Consider the following 20,549-nt stretch of genomic DNA (forward strand, 5'->3'; position numbering starts at 1 on the left):
AATTGTGACCAACCTTCTAGCAGCGGCTAGGAACATAAAAATTGAATAATTTTATGAAATACCAAAAGCATTATAATCCAAAATATTAATTGGAAACCTCAAGAAGACCTGATAAAGGATTTCAATTATCACTGTCAGTGGGTTTTAAACTTACCTCCTCCCCCCCCCCCCTGTAGCGTATTTGTGACCCTGCACCTCAAAACAAACAAAAAGTCGCCAGACGTACATTTTTAGTTAAGACCATATTCTGAAAGAACAGACTTTAAGCTTTAAAATGATGTATAACTCAAATCAAATGGACTCTCCTAACCTATCTAAATATTGGAAAGAAAGCACAAACTTAGGAAAAGTGTGAACTGAGAAAAGAGGCTCTAAAGTACAGTGTCTATTCAAGCGCTTAATCTTTACCAAACCGTGCTGGCTGTGCGATGAATGGGACAAAAAACAGGAAGTAAACCACCAGAGTATCAACAATATAGGGATTATCAGATTAAACTGAAATTAAGCATGCCTCATTAACACATTCTGTCCATAATTAATGCCAACCTTCGAAGCAGTAGCGCTATCCTTTCAAAAGTTATTAGAGTTGAAAGTGAAGAGTGTGGACTAGGTTTTTCAGAAATGAAAAAGGGATTCTAAAGACACATCTAATCACACTATTCTACCAAAAATGTTCGAGATAAACTGCTAAAAAAACACACTTTCCTGCCTGTTTTATGATATCAAATTTTAGCATAACGTAAAAGAAGACCCGCTCGTTCAGAAAATATGAAAAAGTCAAATTCGGCTACGTTGACCCATTTCACTTATTTTCAGTCCTCACGCAAAATCAGTGTGTGCGACTTTATGTTCGTTTTGAGGTGCACGGTCACATTTAATATCATACTTAGGCATGACAATGAGTTTTATGACACTACGTATAAAGAACACTCTTTTCAGAGTCCCTGTCAATTTTAACTAAAATAAAGGCAAACAATGTAATATTTCTTGTTATCCTCTTTTCTTGCTCATCTGAACGTTATCATTACACGTAAATGATGCAGCCCATGACTAATCGTGATGGCATTATTGACTTATGTGTCTATAATCGTTAGTGACAACTAAGAAAGCGCGATGGCTGGAGTCAGAAGTCGTATCGACCAGTTCGAGCATATACAAAAAGTAAGTATTTCATACCATTTGACCTTTGTCATCATAGTAACTATAGAGTAACTCTTTATGTGCCACGTTCGCACGTCCGGCTCAGTCGACGGCGTGCCAACTTCGCATATTCTGCTCAACAAACACAGCCGCCAAAACCGATCGATAAAACCCTTATCACTGCTAATCCCGCGGCACAATGAAAGCGTTTTTCGTGCTTTTGTTCCTCTCATATACGACTTGCATTCTATGTGGTGATTGACTATCAAGCGGTGTTCCCTACCAGATTTGCTCGTACATTCTAAGTAATGTTATAGTCACGGTTTTATGTGCAAAAGTCATGCCTTTACAGTAATGTAGCAACTGGTCATTTGAAAGAGAAATTGGAAATAGATTCGTCATAAAGTTTATATGGAAACAAAGTTGGGTATTCCTCTTTAACTTTGCCTACTATTGTGCCCACCTTACTAGAAATTTGTAGAGGTCATACAAATTAGAAAAACAGAATTCTTTCTCAAAGTATGACTACCTTCGTGTCTCGGAATAACATGGCACACAGGGGGTTTTCACCATGGCACATAAAGAGTTAAAATGCTTCGCTATAGATAATAAGAATTATTAAACGTGCCTTTTATCAAATAACGCATAACACATGGTATATAATTTCCCTTAAACCATAATTTTTCATTTTTGTATACCTTTTGCACAGACTTGAACATAAAGGGCTTGTCTTACAATCATGGTTTCACCAGGAGCAAATAGCAAAAAAAAAATGACAAAACATAAAAGACAGAGATTGTTATTCTCGACTTCTCGCGCAAAATATGAAAGAAAGAAAAAATTACAAGAAAGAATAATTAAACACTTTGACAAAGTCCGGATTCCAAATGAATAATACTAATCGAAATAGGAATGTTATAGTCACATAACACACCCATCCCCCCTAAAGTTGTAACTATCAAATTCTATACAAAATATTCCACTTCTTTATGTGTTTGTTTTGACAGCTCTCTCGTTCCACAAGTGATCTTTACAATGGGGTATGTACGTTTTCACTGGTATTGTAGATTAACATAGCGTATGGAATACAATATCATACAACATCAGAATGTTCTAAGTACTCCTATATCTGCAGGAAAATGCATAATTCCCTCTTTCACATAATGCATCGAGAAACTTAAATGTTGGCAGCACTCATTCAATTTTATAAGAATTTGTTGCCTTATGTAAATTGATCAAGTTTATCGTATTGTTACGGGTCTCAGAGCAGTTTTCGTATTGTTCAGTAATGTAATGTGGAAATCTTTCTCAGGCCTACGTCACTCAAAACGGCAATAGTTTTTTTGTAAATATTTGCTTTTCTTTCTTTTTTTGCGATTTCCATGTGCCGGGCAAAGGAAATGTAAACTGCACCAAAGTGTCTATTATGAAGAATTAATGCATTAGTCATATGATAACAAAAGGGAATAATATGAAAAAGGAACCAGCATGAAAGAGACGATTGAATTATTAAACAAAACGAATGCTCGCACGAAAATATTTTCGAGTTGGGTTTAATTTATTTGCCATTGAAAGGGGAAAAAAAATATCACTCTGTCCAAATGACCACATGCTTGCTTATTAAAGGAGCAGTCATAAGTCTCTTTTAACAATCCAGTGTGCTGCAGTTAATGTAAGCGGTGAAGATAAACGGGTAAAAAATGGAACAAAACACAATAAAGTAAAACGCAAGCTTTCGCATTATTCCTTGTAGTGCACAATACTATCGAAAATTTGACACCACTTGACCTTCATGGGGGCCTCAACATTAATTTTCACTGAAAGACCATTGGCTTAAGTTTGTTGTCTTTGTAATTGTGTTTTCTTGTTGTTTGTTTGTTTGAACATGCTTGTTGTTCGTATTTGCTTGTCTGTTTTGTAATTTTGTACTCGATCAATTCAAGATATTATTCCAATCTGCCAATTGCTGTGGAAGGATTTTTTTTCTCTGCTCTAGAAAACTTAAATGATTCTTTACAAGACCTTTCATGGTATAAGGTAATTGTTCATCTTCCTCTGCAATATAGTCCAAAGTTAGTTAACAACATTATTCGTCGCATATAGGCTGTAGTGACAAAAAAAAACAACAACACACAAACAAAAGTAAACACTTCCTGTCTTGTCCCAGTCTCAGCAAGGCGATCAACAGATGAGGCGTTCCACCAGTGTAGACCGTGATACCAAGGCCAGGTACGTTCAAGATAAAAAATTGTACAATGTTATAATCTTTAAATGATTTGATGAATAACTTTCATATTTGCAAATGGGTAGAGCATTCTAATATGAACATGCACCCAATGCTGAATTTTTCCAGGTTTAATATTCGGTTCATTATTCATAAAGAAATACATAGAAATATATTTTTATTTATTATGTCTTTACAGATTGATGTATCGCTTATTATATTTGGCATATAACAGTAAAGCAACTCAGCTCTTCATGAAGAATTTATATTTGTTTTAGTGTGCAGATATTTCATGGGAGCAAATTGTCGCAGGATGTGATGTAACCGTTTTGGACAGATACAAATATAGGTACACACGCACAGACACACACACACACACACACACACACACACACATATATATATATATATATATATATATATATATATATGTATGTATATATATATTATATATATATTATATATATATATATATATATATATTATATATATATCAATATATATCATATTCCATTTCATATATCCATATTATTCCAAATCGTGAGTCTGCAGATTGATAATGATATGACTATGACAAAATTAAAGGCAACACCGAAATGTGAAAGATTCGACATGATACAAACACAAGAGGTGAAGCTGTGGAAGAACGCTGTTTTTTTTAATTATTATTTCCATTACATCTACTGAATAGTAGATGTCAGTCACAAGTCACAAGAAAACACACAAAATTAGGAGAAGACCGTAATGTCAGGGCCAAATCTTAATTGCTTCATATTGAAATACGAAATGCCATCTCACCCCAAACATTCATAAGAACAAGTATGCTTCGGGTATGCTTCGGGTAGAGTTGAGTATCACTATACGATGGCATTATTTTTTTGTATTACAGTACTCTCCGCGTAATCGGGTATCGCTTTAACGGGTACTCGGTTTAATTGGGTAGTAATGTCAAAATCAGTCCAATGCACGTCAATATTACCTGACAATCGGGTTGCCTCTCCGCATAAATTGGTAAATAATTTTCTTCTGATCTAATTTCTACCAACATTTTATTGCAAATTTAAGAAATCATGAATGTCAAATTTCCACGGTTAATCGCATTCTTCTGCTTAACTTGCTATGAAGACCGATCATTTTGGGAGTGATTTACACAGAAAACACATGAACCATCACCAACTTATTGCCACGTGTAAACGCACATTACACGTATGTAGCTGGCACTCACAATTGCATTGAGAGACACAACTTAAACACACTTGTCCTTCTCCCTTGCTCCGCAACAACATTCACAATACGAGAAGGTTGCTAAGAAAATCAGGTCATGCACCAGTTCCACAATTTTGCTTTTCCCCAGTCACCTCTACGTAACTAGTGCACGTAAAGAGACTTGTTAATTTCGGAAAACGCCTTCGTGTTAGCGAGGAGTCTATAGTCAAACGACAACATTTTCTGAAGACATATTTGTCCATAAAAGGTGTATAAATTATTGCTCATGACTGAGCTAGTGTAAGGTATGCATAATAATTATTATAATGTCCCATGCAAGCACACGTGTTAAGCATACAGTGTAGGTGTGTGGTGCAGTATACGATGCATGCACATACACATTGTGTTTGTCAATTGTGAATGAGAAGTGTTCAATACCAAAGTAATTGAATATGCACATTATGTTTTGTCCTTCAGCATATCATGACCAATAAACCTCATTTGATAACTCTCATATGTGACCCTGCACCACAAAACAAAGAAAAAGTCACCCGATATGGATTTTTAGTTAAGAGTAGATTCTCAAAAAACCGACTCTAAGCTTTAAAATGATGTATAACTCAAGTCAAATGGACTCTCCTAACCTATCTTAATATTGGAAAGAAAGGACACACTCTGAAAAGAGTGAACTGAGAAAACAGGCTCTGAAGTACAGGGTGTATTCAAACGTTTAATCTTTACCAAGCTGTGCTAGCTGTGGGATGAATTGAACAAAAAAAAATGCTGACCACTGGAGCAACAGCAATAAAGGGATTATCAGATTCTACATTAGCACTGTAGATTAATACCAACTTTCAATGCAGTAGCATCATTCTCTCCAAAGTTATTGGAGTTGAAAGTGAAATGTATGGACAGGGTTTTTGAGAAATGGGAAGAGGGTTCTATGAAAAAACTTATTACACTATTCCACAAAAAAGTGTTCGAGAAAAACTGCTGAAAACACAAGTTAAATTTTGTTTTATAATCCCAACTTTGGTATTATATAGAAAAAGACTTGCTCTTTAAAGAAAATATGAAAAAACTCAAGATTGGTTAGGTTGACCCATTTCAGCTATACAAAATCACTGTGTGCGACTTTTTGTTTGTTTTGTGGTGCACGGTCACATATTATCAAGTACAATTGGAACAACGAACCAAAAATACCGACTGACATGGTTGTCAGTTTATTGTTGCCTTGGCAAACAGTGTTCGGAGATTGCTATCATAAGTAAACGTGACCGTGCATCACAAACCACCAAAAAGTCGCACCCGAATTCACGAAGGTGGTACAAATGAAAACATAGTTAAAACCATGGACAAAAACCATGGAGCGCCAAGTGTCGCATGGAATATTTCGTCACGAAATCAGTCATTTCGTCAATGAAAAAAAAAATGATTGTTTATAACGAAAAATGACAACATTTTGTAACTCAATGAACATTTCGTCCACGAAATGATAATTTCGTCAACGAAACGGTCATTTAGTCGACGAAATGACCAATATCGTAACGAAATATTCCCGGCGACACTTGGCGCTCCATGGTTTTTGTCCATGATTTAAACCATGGTTTCATTTCTATCACCTTCGTGAATTCGGGCCTTTGAGTTTGTGTGAGGACTAGAAAAAAGGTGAAAAAGGTCAACCATATCAATCTTAATATTTTCCTATTTCCTGAAAGAAGTATTCTTCTTCTACATTCATTTTTGATTTGATATCATAAGATGAGTGGGAAAATGTGTTGAAAGCAACTTTCTACAATTTTTTTTTTTTTAAGAGTAGTGATATCAGGTGTGTCTAAGAGGCTCCTTTTCATTTCTTTAAAATCCTTTGCACACTTTCGAAAAGATACTGCTACTGCAGTTCTCTCTCTCTCTCTCTCTGTGGGGTGGGGGGTACTTGTGTGTACATGTATGTTAACTCCTGAATGTAATATGTGACCGGTTACAGAAAAAAAAAAAATCATGAATGAGACGATTAGGAATGAAATGAACTTCATTCATACTCGTCTCATATCTCTATCCGGTGTGATTTCCCAGTCATTCATGTATTTTTTTTTCTGTAACCGTTCACATATTACATTCAGGAGTTAACATACACACAAGTGTCCCCCCCCCCACACACACACAGAGCCGCAGATACAGACATAAATACAAGCAATCCGAGTACACACTGATACAAACAGACGTACCGTCTCGCAAGCGACAACATCTGGCTATTAGTTTGAATAACACATTTATGAAATTATGTGAATGAAAACGAATTTGATCTTCTCATTCTGCGATCCGTCAGCGGGAGGGATGAATTTGAATGACAATTTTACGATTTTGAATGCTATGTCTTCGAAAATGTTTGACGAAAAACGATGTACAGTGACAATTGACGAATTGAGGTTGGGATTTGCGTTCCACGTGCTTCTCGGGACGAAATTGAAGAATAAATCTTTGAACTTGAATGACAAAAGTGCGAAAATGGATGAGAATACCTATTATTGCATTGCTGCTATGTTTTGTTGTACTAGTAGAATTCCTAAGGGGGTAAACGCTGCATTTTTTAGTATAAATGTCCTATTTGGCACAGATGTTCCCTAGAGTAATTGAAAAATTTTCATCTACTAAAAGAGACACTCTGTATCTATGCAAATAAGCCTTAGTTTGCATAATTTATGCAGCAATACATGTAAAAATTATATAAAGAATATGTGCATCCAGCCGAAATACCTAATTTGTTAGAAGGATTCTATAGAGTAAGTGGAAACAATTCCTGCAAAAATTGATTTCATATGTAAATAAACATAAAATGTGCACAATTACGCAAGCTATTGTGCAAAAATCTGCATTTTTGAGAGAATTTCTAAACTATTAAGCACTTGATCTTGTAGTACAAAGTTATGCAAATTCTGTGCTTATTTGCATAGGTATGAAATCAATTTTTGCAGGAATTGTTTCCTTGCACATACTCTATAGAATACGTCTACCAAATTAGGTATTTCTACTGGATGCAAATATATTTTTAAATAATTTTCATATGTATTTTTGCATAAATTATGCAAATTAAGGCTTATTGGCATAGATACAGATTGTCTCTTTAGATGAAAAAATTCCAATTGTACAGAATAACATGTGTGCCAAATAGGACATTTGTACTATAAAATGCAGCGATCATCCCTTTTTACGCCCTTAAAGGGGAATACTAAAGAAATAAAATTATACATGAAGTCAAAGAGTAGGACACATAGAACAGTTTGTCGTTTACATCGTTTGAAATGGCCTTTTTGAAGTGGAGTTAGAGGATATTGAAAATTTACACCTGTCACCCCCTGAAATCTAGGTCACAGCGTAAATTTCGAGGCTTTGCTGATGACGTCATGGGATGAATGGAATCGGGCAAGGTCTCGAGCGCTGCAGGCCCCCGCGCACATAATGCATGCAATGTATCATACAAGTTGTTGTACATAGTACTTGCATACAAAGTTTTGGAAGTTTGTTTTTCGATAATGCACGACATCGTACGTTAAGGCCATGCAGTGATGATCAGGATGATTCTTGGTGGAATTTGAATGTGGGAGCAATGATGAACTGAGTGATACAGTACACACTAGTGATGATAACGATGATGAAACTAGTGGTGAAGTTGGAGAGATAGATGTTGCTGACGAGCCGCACGGTGGTACGGCGGGGCGCAGGAGGGAGACGCTACGGGCAAGCTAGTGGGGAAGGCCCAGGGCGGTCCGGTTGAAGCGGACGGACTTAGTGGAGATTGGCAGTACGACTGTACGAGCCCTTGCCACACGGCAGGCCAGGGGACAATGTTGGTGACGCAGGACCAATGTCAGGTAGACTTCAAAATTTAGATGGGTAAGAGTTTTTTTTTTTTTTAAATTCTGATCTGAAAATGAACCGAGCTTAGTGCTGACGTGATCTCGTACTTCAGAGCAGTAGTAGACCTAATTGAACACAGCCCAGTCGCTGCAAGTACTTAGCGCAGCGTCTGGTCGGGCTACGTATTTATCTTATCACATCACCTTCACTCCTAACTATACACAGCCCAGTCGAGGTACGTAGGTACGTCGCGACAGGTATTTGCACAGCGTACATGGGTACTTACAACGTCTGGTCGGGCTAACTCACTCCGTACTCCCGTTCACAGCTCATCAGCATTCTGTCTAGCTAGAGCTACATTGTAGGTACCCTCACAAATTCACTGCATGATCCATTCACTACTTCACCGAGTCCATCAAAGTTTTATCACTATCGATGAAAATCGCAGTGCTCAGTATCGTTTATTTTATCACCAGATAGGCCGGCCGGCCTAGTCAAGACTTCGACTAGGCGATGCCCGCGCATTGATTGCGTGGTATCTAGTATTAGCGATCCACGTACGCCGAATGTTTCGCGAGTTTTTTTTTTTTATTATTTTCGCCAATTGCACGAACCTGGTGATTTTTGCGAATTTAAAAACACCAGAAAATATTAACTCTCTTTCCGTATATATTTCCCCCTTCCGTAGTGTACTCCACAACCACGAATTTAAGCACTCGCGAAATCATTGGCAAGTCCCGATTCGCAAAAAAATAGACTCGCTAAATACATGTACACTGTATATGGCGTACACAGCTGTAGTACAGTGACTACCGAGGAACTGCTGAAATAATACATTGTACGTACCAAAGAGGTACGCGGAGGTGTCTGCACTGCGACATGTACGCGGCCGGTGGTGGGCGCATGCATGTGACTGATCGACTACGAAACACCATTGTACAGGCACTAGGCCTGACAACTTCTGTATTCGTGGCCTAAATAACATGTAACAGACTCTATATAAACGAGGAAATGTGTGATTTCACAGGAGACTTGAAGTAGAAAACAATTTTATTTCATTTTTTTTGTGACATTCTGATTAAAATATGTCTTGGGATTTCGGGGTATGACTATGAGCCTCGACATCACGCTCTCATCGAGAGCATACATAGGTAAGCTTAGGCTGTTGTGTGATACTTCCGGGTTTGCCTTTCATCCCATGACGTCATGGACACGCCCCCCCCCCCCAAAAAAAAAAAAAATAACCACGGATCTTCCGATTGAGCATGATTCAGGATACAATTTTTCTAAGCAGCCGTTCTCCAAAACGCAATTTTCTAAATGGATGAATTAAAGGCCGCTGTGTTTAACATGCTCTACGCTTGAAATGGGGAATAATCCAACAAAATATGCATTTTCTTTAGTATTCTGCTTTAACAAGCCTACATGTACTTGTACTATACATTGTGAGGGCAATGAAGAAACTGCACTGCTATAATTATTATTCTAAAGGCAATGAAGAAACTTAATACTTTGTTAACAGTTTATGTCTATGTATGGTGCCAACAATGTATATAATGCATGTTTATGTGTCTGCATGAGTGATGATATAATGCAGGAAACAAGAAATCAAATCAAATTAAATTAAATCATATCAAATTAAAGACATTCAAGTGGAACAAGGAATGACAGATATCACGATGTAGCTATTCACATTGTCCCTGGATATCAATTGTTCTTACTTTTTGATTGAAAGTTTGCAAAACATGCCACCTAAAGTGCGTCCTAGATTGCTGAATTTCAATTGTAAGAATATGGCAATAGTTCTCTCCTGTGAGAGACGATACCTCAAGCCCTTTGAATTCTCTCTGCTCCATCTCCATTTCCCCTGCATATTGATGCTTCGATTACCTTTCGTACTGTAAAATTTCTAGATCTAGATCGCTGGATTTCAATCCCAAAGGGCAAAAGTTTCCCAGTGTGGGAGGGGAAGGATTTAAGTGACAAACAACACCGGTTAAATATTCAAATTGTTCCTGAATATTATTTTTTTCTTCTTGTTTTGATTGTTTTTTTCGAATATGCCAAAACAATTGTACTTGTAAATGCATTATACTACTACTGTACTACTTCTAATTATTATTATTATTGTTGTTACTACTACTACTACTACTCTCATTATCATTATTATTATTATTATTATTATTATTATTATTATCATCATCATCATTACACTATACATACATCTCCGGATTGCCACGCGGCACTCCGCTGAACCTTACCCACGTCACATCCCTCATCTATTGATATTTTTTACATTTTTTTTTTTGTTTGGCATCATCGGCCAAGCATTGGGCTCATTCGCAGAAGAATTCCATTGATCAAACTTTAATGTAAAGTTACAGAATTTAGATAATAATCTTATAATTCACGAGATTTTAAGACAGAATTTGATTCGATCTACGAGTACTAATACTTCGCCGTTCAAAGTATATTAAAGTGCACATTTACATCCCGCGCTTTCATAATGGGAAGTTTATATCCCCGAATTAAAGGGAAAACAAATGAGCGCAACAGATTCGGAGAGCTAAATATTCTGTACCTGTTGGTCTTGGGAAGCTACACAGGCTCAAGGAAGAGTAGCTAGTCTCGCCTTGCTTTGGGGTTAAAGTGTCATTAAACATGCACAATATGCTGTTGACCTGCAGGATTTAGCACCTTATCGAACAAAACAGAAATGGATTTTTTACCTTTTGGAACAAAGTCAGTTTTTTACTTCTTGATTTCCCCATTCTTTCAACAATTTTTTTTTCTATTTTTTGACTAGTCTCCTGTCAGGGATCAAGGAAAACATTTCTTACCAACAAAATCATCGAAATGAAAAAAAAGGGGATTTACTATTTTTTTTCGAAAGGAAATCCTCCTATACAGTACAATGATTCTGTAGGACGAGATTTGGGCTACGGCGTTTAGCATCAAGAAAAATGTTAACATTGTATTATTGTTGGTTTCGCTTTTTTTTTATTCCATGCACGGTGACCGGTAGACTGAAAATATATGACGAGGCTGCCAGCAACATCAGAAGTAGTTTGAGCATATTTGAGTTTAACCTGGACAAGATGGTCAGGAAGCAAATCGCAGCTAAGCCGGCAAAAGTCCAGAAACAGCTTGGCGATCTGAAGGTAGATCTTTTTACTAGGCCTACCACATGTAGAGTTAATCACTAATAATTTTTATTTTCTTAAGAGTACTAAAAGAACGAAGACCTTAAACATCCTATTTTGCTTTCTACTATGATTTTCGATACTGCTCATGAGAGAGATCAATATTCCAGGAAAATGCATCAAAGGCTTATTTTCCTGTGTTATGATCATGATAATTCTTGTTCGTAAAGCTTGTAAACTATAAAGTCTGGTTTAGTTTAATTTAGTTTCGTTTTGTTTTTGTTTGTTTTTCATTGATGAACTCCCCCCCCCCCCCCCCCAATTGACCCTAGGTCTGCTCTGCAGATTGAGAGCATTAAACTTGCTTTGCTTTAATAAGCCCCAACAAATCTATATCATATGGACCAACATTCCAATGACCGGAAATAGTAATTGCGATAAGTTCAATGAATCCGATAAATGGCTTTTTCAAAGTGCTTCTAAATGTTTATATTTTTTAGAAAATGCAGTATCAACTGAACCTTTCTTTTCATTTTCAGGACTTATCTGAAAAGGTGGTCGACGAGATGCAGGATTTTGAGAGGAGAGGTGCTTCACTCGGAGATGTTACGGATGTCATGCGCTACCACATTGATACTACCAGTACGATTCTCCATATATTTTGTTTATCGATTGCTTTCGGTACAGGCCCTTGGTCACAGAATTGAATGAAAACAACACACAGCTCATAAAGCTTTTTTTAAAGCTTTGTATAACCTTTGATGTCATAAACACATATAACTTTGCCCTTCTGAACGCGTATTCTTGTTTTCCAATTACCCCCCAAAAACTCATTATATTATTCTTATGTCTGTGTGCATCTGTTTTTTGCTTTGTTTTGCCCCCAAAAGCATGAACATTCGAAAAAATGTGTAACCCAACAGAAAGAAAAAGATTCTAAAGTTGCTGACAGCTGAGCTAAGGAAATCTAGTTTCAAGTCAGATCAAGAAATTCGGTCAAAACCATCAAATTTCTGTTTTTTGGCATAATCATCTAGTCTAAAGTTTTCTATCATCTGCCTAAATTTTGAAGACAAAATGTGACCGTGCACCACAAAACAAACGAAAAATCGCACCCCTTGATTTCAAGTGAGGACTCAAAAAAGTTGATATGGTTCAACCAAGTCAATCTGGAGTTTTCCATATTATTTTTTGAACGAACCATCCTTCTTCTACATTATTCTTCAGTTTGGTATCTTAACATGAGTGGGAAAGTGTATTTTTAGCAGTTTTTCTACAACCCTTTTAGGGGGAAGAGTAGAATGATCAGGTGTGACTTAGAGGCCGCTTTTCATGTCTTGAATTCCTTTGCACACTCTTTACTTTCAAGTCTAATAACTTTTGAAAGGATGATGCTAATTCTTTGAGAGTTAGCATTAATCATGGAGAGAATGTGCTAATATAACATGCTCAATGTCAGCTTAATTTGATAATCCCTTCATTGTTGTTTCGTCGGTGGTTTATATCCTATTTTCCCCCTTTTCTGGCACAGCTAGCACGGCTTGGTAAAGATTAAAGCGCTTGAATATACTGTGTTATTATACTTCAGAGCCTCTTTTCTCATTTCACACTTTTCAATAGTGCGTGCTTTCTTTCCAGTATTAAGGTAGGTTAGGAGAGTCCATTTGAATTGAGCTACAATGTATACATTAATTTAAAGCTTAGAGTCTGTTCTTTCAGAATCTGCCCTTTACTAAAAATCCATTTCTGGCGATTCTTTGTTTGTTTTGTGGTGCAGGGTCACACATGACCAAAGAAAAGGCAAGAAATTACTCTTTTAATGGGTTATGATCAATGATGAATTCCAACGGAACACAAACGTTTTGAACGTGTCCGAAGATTTGGATTTAGCGACACAGATAGACTCCGCCCCTGGCAACGAGGGAGCGATCTTATTGGTCAGTGCGTGGCATCCTGGTTGATTGCTGGCGCTATCAGAAGATTGAATTAAGATCCGCGAAGGATGCTATCAGCTTATTTATGAAAGTTAAGTGGAAGAGTAGTAAACAATATCATGTCATTTTTAGAAAATCTCCTCAAACCTCCTCAGACTTTTGGATGCTTTTCTTGTGGCGGGTCACATATATTTGTGAAATTCAGCATGTATGTCGGTAAGAATGTATCATAGTTTAATAGTTAGACTCCAAAATCTATTAAAGAAATCACTCCTCATAAGTTTGAGGAAACCTCTCTCTTAAATGGTCTGAATTGAATTATTGCGCGTAAATGATGACCTCAAGCTATAAAGACAGGCAGTTTCTTCGTCATGACTGCAGATACTGAAATCCACGAGAGATACAACGATCTTCGCGGCAAGATCGACGAGCGCCTTAGCGCCCTGCAGAGCGCCCTCGCTCGGTTGCAGAGCGTCCGGAACAACCTGGAAGACCACCTCGATATAGACGGTCAAGGGCTGGACAAGAGCACGGTAAAGGCCAAGAGGGAACAGTATGAACAACGCAAGGTAAGAAAGCTTTCCCGACGGGGTGATAGATGGAAGTCGACGTTTGATCTAGAAAGCATGCGTCAACTTAGTTTAACGCATACGTCAGCTAATTGACCAATTAGAGCGCTCGACAATTAATCATTAAGCACGCGTATGCTATTTTTGGTTCGCTTGTTTGTATTGTTCCATATTCCACATTTTAACAAATAAACCATAAATTAATCAAAAAAAAATGCATTGGTGAAGTATCAAATACAGCATTTCAGACAATCAAATATGTGAAAAAGGAGGAATCTACATAAAAGCATTGATTATGGAGTGCAGATTCCCAGATGCTGACATGAGATTAACTCTTACTTGATATTTACAATATTGAAAGGAATGACAATCAAAAATATATGAAATGGGGAAAATGTAAACGTTTATGAATGAAAAACAAAAAACAAAGAGAAGACAAAGAAAACAATGTCCGTGGCACAAAACCTCTAGAGAGTTGCGTGATCATCCGAGCGAGTTACAACGACAGAACCAGTGTACAAAGACAAAAATACAAAGTATATACAAAAAAAAAAATCCAGGAGATAGAAGAAATCGCGAGGGAGGCAAATCTTATACAACTACATAGATACGACGTATGAACAGAGAATGTCGAAGAGGATTGAAAAATAGCTATGAAGTATGTAAAGTAAGAAGTATGGAATCAGAAAAAAATGAGATTGGATTATTTCTCTACCTAAATCATTCCAAAATATTAGTTCTGTAATATACATTGCAGTTATTGGTTACGGTCTGTACAGGAGAAGAGATGAAAATAATATTTTTGTCTCGTAGGGTAAGAATGGACTTCAGTATCGTTAGCAGACATCGAAAAAAACACGTCGGGTAGACCACCTGAGTTAAACTGATACATAAATGATCCAATATTGAAATAAAACAAGTCATGGATCTACTGTTCTACTGAAAAAAAAAACCAGCAACAAACCATTAGGCATTAGTATGTTTCAGAAATGTTGCTTAGTTAATTATCCGTATGGCTCTTTTCTGTATCAATAATCAAGAATTACGTCTAGTTGTACAAGAGTTTCCTCATGCCAGGATTCCATATAGGCTGTATATGGCGATAAAATAATAATGATAATAATAATAATTAACATTCATATCGCGCTTAATACACAGTTTCTAAGCGCCTTACATAATTATATCATAATCATACCAAAACGTAATATTATATTCAACATAACTACAAAACTCTACAATGATTTACATTACATAATACACTTTAGCAATAATTAAATTCTAAAATTTGCATACTTAATAGACACACACACAAAAAAGAAGAAACCATAACATGCGCACTGAGGTAGAAAAACATGACATCATAGTAACTTCAACTTGTATTGACTTCATTAAATGTGTCTTCAGGAGGGTCTTAAACGTATCTAGCGAGGGTGAAGACCTGATGTGGAGGGGGAGTGGAATAAAAGAGTAGAATACAATGTGAAAAATCGTGGGAAAATACTGATTTCACTTGTATATATATATATATATATATATATATATATATCTCACCTACTTTTTTAATAACAATTTACGCAGGAAATCAACATGAACTTCCATGTCAATTTACAATAAATATGGAGACCAAAGAATGTTATGTATCCACCTTGATTCAATTTCACGCCGTTTACAAACAATTTGCCGATTGAAATATGTACTGCATTACTGAAAAACAGAAATTTTGTTTTTATTCATTTGAGTGAAAATTTATAAACCTGAATCCACTTAAAACTGTTTTAATTCAGTACTCATGGTGTTAAAGGGATCGTACAGTTGTGGTTGAGACCTAATTTCAGGTTTCTAACATTTTTTGGTGAGATAATGAGAAACCTCTTATGAAATATGACAGAGCATGTAATTCTATGAGGAATTCAACGTTTATTTGATGAAAATTGGTTTTGAAATGGCTGAGATATCCAAAAAAGAGTGATTCTAATGAAGTGTGGGACCCACACTTTATTACGATCGCTTTGTTTTACTTCTGTTTTTGGATGTTTCAGTCATTCCAAACCCGATTTTCATCAAATAAACTTTGAATTCCTCTTAAAATGGTATTCTCTGTCTCTGTACTATATCATAAGTGTTTTCTTGGTATCTCGCAAAAAGTTTAAAGCCCATTTCTCATCTCCACCAATACTGTACTATCCCTTTAAGCAAAATTTGAGGGTTTCCATCGGATGAAATAAATACTGGTGTCATCGGCAAGATCAGAGTAGAAAATAAAACAGAGAGGACGGACTGCAAAAATCATTCATATAAAGAATCAACAGTAGAGGGGCTAAAAGAGGTCCCTGCGGTGCCCCACGAAATATAGGCTGTGAATTAAACACCTGGTTATTCAAACTTTGCAAGCCAAGCACGAGTAGCAACTTGCATATGCCACCGTTTAGGATACGTATGCCCAGTACTGTCTCAACATCGTTCTTGTAGCTTGACCAATCACGAACGGAAGCCCTGCAGAGACTACAAGGAGCAAGCGCAGCAGCCACTTTGCTACCCTGTCATTGACCGTTCTATCCACTGCGTATAAAAAAACAAGGAAAAGTAGAAATTACGCGGTGCGTAATACATGTCCCCGCCGGAAGTAGCATTTAGTAGCAAAATGTACAATATAGGTAAAAAATCAAGGTCAAAGGTCAAAGAAGTCAAAGGTCAAAATTCTGTGTAGAAGTTTTGAAGCCCTCACCTAGTGCTATCACATAAAGCAAACGGAATCGAAATCGGGTTAGAAATGGCGAAGGAGTAGCATTTTGTAGCCAATGCACAATATAGGTCAAAAATCAAGGTCAAAGGTCAAAGAAGTCAAAGGTCAAAATTCTGTGTAGAAGTTTTGAAACCCTCACCTAGTGCTATCATATAAAGCAAACGGAATCGAAATCGGGTTAGAAATGGCGAAGGAGTAGCATTTTGAAGCAAAATGTACAATATAGGTCAAAGGTCAAGGTCAAATGTCACAACTGAAATTCTGTGAAGAAGTTGCAAAGCTCCCATGTAGTGCTATCATATAAAGCAAACAGAATCAAAATTGGCTCATAAATGACAGAGAAGTAGCAAATTGAACATTTTGATCACACACGGACGCACACACAGACGGACGGACGGACGGACACACGGACACACACACGTACGGAGCTCGTTTCATAGTCCCCTGCTCGAACTCGTTCGGCGGGGACAAAAAAAAGAGATAATTCCCCTTTGGAGGGTTACTAACTAAACACTAAACAAAAAGTAAGTTCCCCCTATTAAAAACAAACATCTATATTTTATGAATCGGGAACCTCTGAGGAAATCTGAACACAGGATCATGTAGCTGTATTTCTCGGCTACCTTTCAGTGGATATCACTTGGTCACGCTTGAGTGAACATGACTTAATGGTCACTTTTTGAAGTTCACAAGCCCAATTTTGCAACTTTGATTTGGTGATATCGGAACAGATTTCAATTTTCCAGGATAAAAAAGGTATGCAACGTATGATTTATGTGCTTCTTTTCGTACCATGTGACTTGTGCACAAAATTTCACGGTCGAGTGAACACGGGGTGAAAATTACCAAAATGGCCGATTTGACATGTTTCTCGTGGTAATTTCTATCAATTGTGATTGAATTCGTGTGTTGAACAGTTTTTACACACAATTAACGTAATTTCACGGTTGAATGAGCACATTAAAAACAAAGAAAAATAACAATCTAAATTGTGCAGTCAGAATTGCGATAATTTTGCGCACTGAAATCAATTGTTTTAATTGTTTTTGTATTGTGTTTAATACCACTATGCATACAGTGATCACCTGACATTCTAGTCACGCTTCAATGAGCGTGTGGGGCTGGAAAACCCTTTTTTACCCTATATAATAAAAAAAAATATTCATTGTTTTTTATGTTTTGGTTGAAATGTTGCGAAATTACTCTGATTCCAATGAAAAAGATAACATTTTGATTAAAAATGGCATTGTGACATGCTTCAGTGAGCACTTAAGATGAGCAAATTGTGCAGGTCAAAACCATTTTCGTGACTGAAATTCCCGTAAGATTTAAATTTGGTTGGTTCTGAAGACGTGTTCAGCGGTGTTAGCGGATAGAGCCTAAAAAGTGAGTGCAGATGCACCCCAATCTGTGTTATATTGCCATAACGATCGCATAATAGTCAAATAACATTTTAAGCAACTATCATCACCATTACAATCATCAACACCACATGAACAACAAAGGCCACTTATGCACATGTATCTCACCACAACCAATATCTGTCTCCAGACTCTCCGCGCATTATGTGCAGCACGGAAGGATATTGATGTTGAACAAAAGTGAAATTTGGTACCATGTCAATGATTAATTGCATTTATTTTCCCTTTGAGTTAATGCACGACTTCATGACGTTACAAAGGTTAAGAACTTAATGCCAAAATTAGTATTTAGTAGCGAGAACAAAGGCCCGAGGATTTAATTTGCATAATTGCATAAATGAAGGTCATGCCAGTAGATGAAGAACATTCACGCACGTGGTTCAACATTTTTAAAGGCGAAGGACTACCTTACATTCGCCGAAAGAAAAAAAAGACAACAAAAATAGAAAGAAAAAAAAAAAGGACCAGAGTTATCAGATAAACCTTTCTCAAAACGACTGGACAGAATTTCACTACGAAAAATAAGACAACACAAAAAGCAAATATTTAAGCAGTCGTTAAAGTCAGAGTACTACTGTAGTGAATGCATGCTTCAAACCTTGGAAACCTTGGAAATATTTCGGTGCTATAAATTTGTTGTTGTAGTAACAAATATACAATCCTTTCAAGGCTCATGTGTTTGACTTTTTGATTTTCTGATAGTCAACATGAATGAGCCTTGGGTAGTTCTAAATCACGATGAAAGTCAAGGTATCGAAATAGTTGACCCCTCCATACGGCCAGTGTGCCTAGAAGATATTAAGCAGCCGTGGCGTGGAAGAGAAACAGCATACTGTGTCTGTTTTAGAAGTGTGTGAACATTATGACCATAGGTGACCCGCTACAACAAAATGATCCTAAAGTCGGGCGAGGTCGATTATTTGAAAATTGCATGACAAAATTCCCTAATCTCTTTGCTTTAAATTGATATATAACTCATGTTATGAAAATAATCGGCTGCGGAGATATCAATGTTTAAAAGAGAGCATGTCGAGACGTCTGGGAAATCACTGTTTCGAAAAAAGCGTCCTGAAAGTTTTCCTTGCGACGTAATCGCGATCAAGGGACACGCAAGTCAGTTTTCACCTACGGACATAGAAGGTAAACCCTAGCAACCCCCGAAATGCTCATTCAATCACAGCGTCGGCGGTCTCCTCCCCGACCAATCAGTGACCAGGATGCCAGGAGAAGCGGCTGGGCATAGCGCACCCCGCCCGCACGCTCCAGTCGACTTGGCAGTGTGCGAGGTTCACGCTTCGGTTAGCGGCAAGCAGCAAACTGACCAATGAGATCACTCCGGTCGTTGTTAGGGTAGGAGCCTATCTGTGGCGCTCAATCCAAATTTTCGAACCAGTTTCTGCTTCATTGAAACGCCCAAAAACATGGCCCAGAAAAACGCTATTTTTTTGGTCTTTCCTCTCATCATTTTGCTCCAAAATTTCGACAGATGACAGAAGACATGTCAGACTCCAATAATATGTCAAAATCAGAAAATCGTAAGTTTTGACCAATTATGATGCTCTGACTTCAAACTCGATTTTCACGGCTTCGACCGTGCGCGACTTTAGGACCTTTTGGTTGTAGCGGGTCACATATGTTTTAAGCTGTGGGTACGCTACGGGGATAAGATTACTGATTGATACAGGGGATATACAAGACTCAGAAATGGGTTGATACATGCTCGAAGTTCAATAACAATTCACGGAGAATAAATAAATGACAAATTGTGATGTTGAGCTGTATTTTTGAATAAAATGTATAGTATTCACATTTTACAAGGAGTGATGGGTCGTCCCAATAGAGGGAGAACATTCACGCATGACATTTAACGTGTTTGGAATTTAATGGGATCTTACGTTTGCCAATAGAAAAGAAAAAAAGGCAAACAAGGAGAAAAAAAAATGAGAATTTGACTCATCAGGTAGACCTTTCTCGTATGAAGCAAATTGGACACTATATGTATAAAAAGAGTTATTATAAACATCAGTACCACAATCATTAAAATGAGTGTAATGAATGCATGCCTTCAACCGATTTGTCATCATTGATGACAAATAAGTTCAGATTTAAAACGACAAATAAGACTGTACATCCCTCACTCTGACCCAGTGGTCAGTATGTTCGGCTAACATGAGCCTGTACGTGAAAATCACAGCCGTAGTGTCCGCTCGAAGAATGGCAATGTTATCTCAGAGCTGCTTCAAACGGAAATGAGAAAAGTCTGTAAGTGATTGTATTAAAAAAAAAAGTTCTTTCATTAAATACAAAGAAA

At 37.1% G+C, this 20,549-nt stretch overlaps 1 protein-coding gene across 1 annotated transcript in view; it reads left to right on the top strand.

Annotated features, from left to right (window-relative positions):
* The first annotated feature begins 1,006 nt into the window (after nt 1-1,006).
* Nucleotides 1,007-20,549, top strand: part of LOC139719777 (uncharacterized) — a 79,685-nt gene continuing 60,142 nt past the window's right edge. The window contains exons 1-6 of the mRNA XM_071631160.1: nt 1,007-1,161; nt 2,148-2,180; nt 3,308-3,369; nt 11,454-11,589; nt 12,111-12,213; nt 13,887-14,074. Coding sequence (XP_071487261.1) covers nt 1,114-1,161; nt 2,148-2,180; nt 3,308-3,369; nt 11,454-11,589; nt 12,111-12,213; nt 13,887-14,074 — 570 coding nt within the window. The 5' untranslated portion in view covers nt 1,007-1,113. The remainder of the gene's footprint in view (nt 1,162-2,147; nt 2,181-3,307; nt 3,370-11,453; nt 11,590-12,110; nt 12,214-13,886; nt 14,075-20,549) is intronic.

This window comes from Diadema antillarum, unplaced genomic scaffold (genome assembly GCF_040938485.1).
Source record: "Diadema antillarum isolate AM-2024a unplaced genomic scaffold, OU_Dant_1.0 scf00000114, whole genome shotgun sequence".
Taxonomy (NCBI): domain Eukaryota; kingdom Metazoa; phylum Echinodermata; class Echinoidea; order Diadematoida; family Diadematidae; genus Diadema; species Diadema antillarum.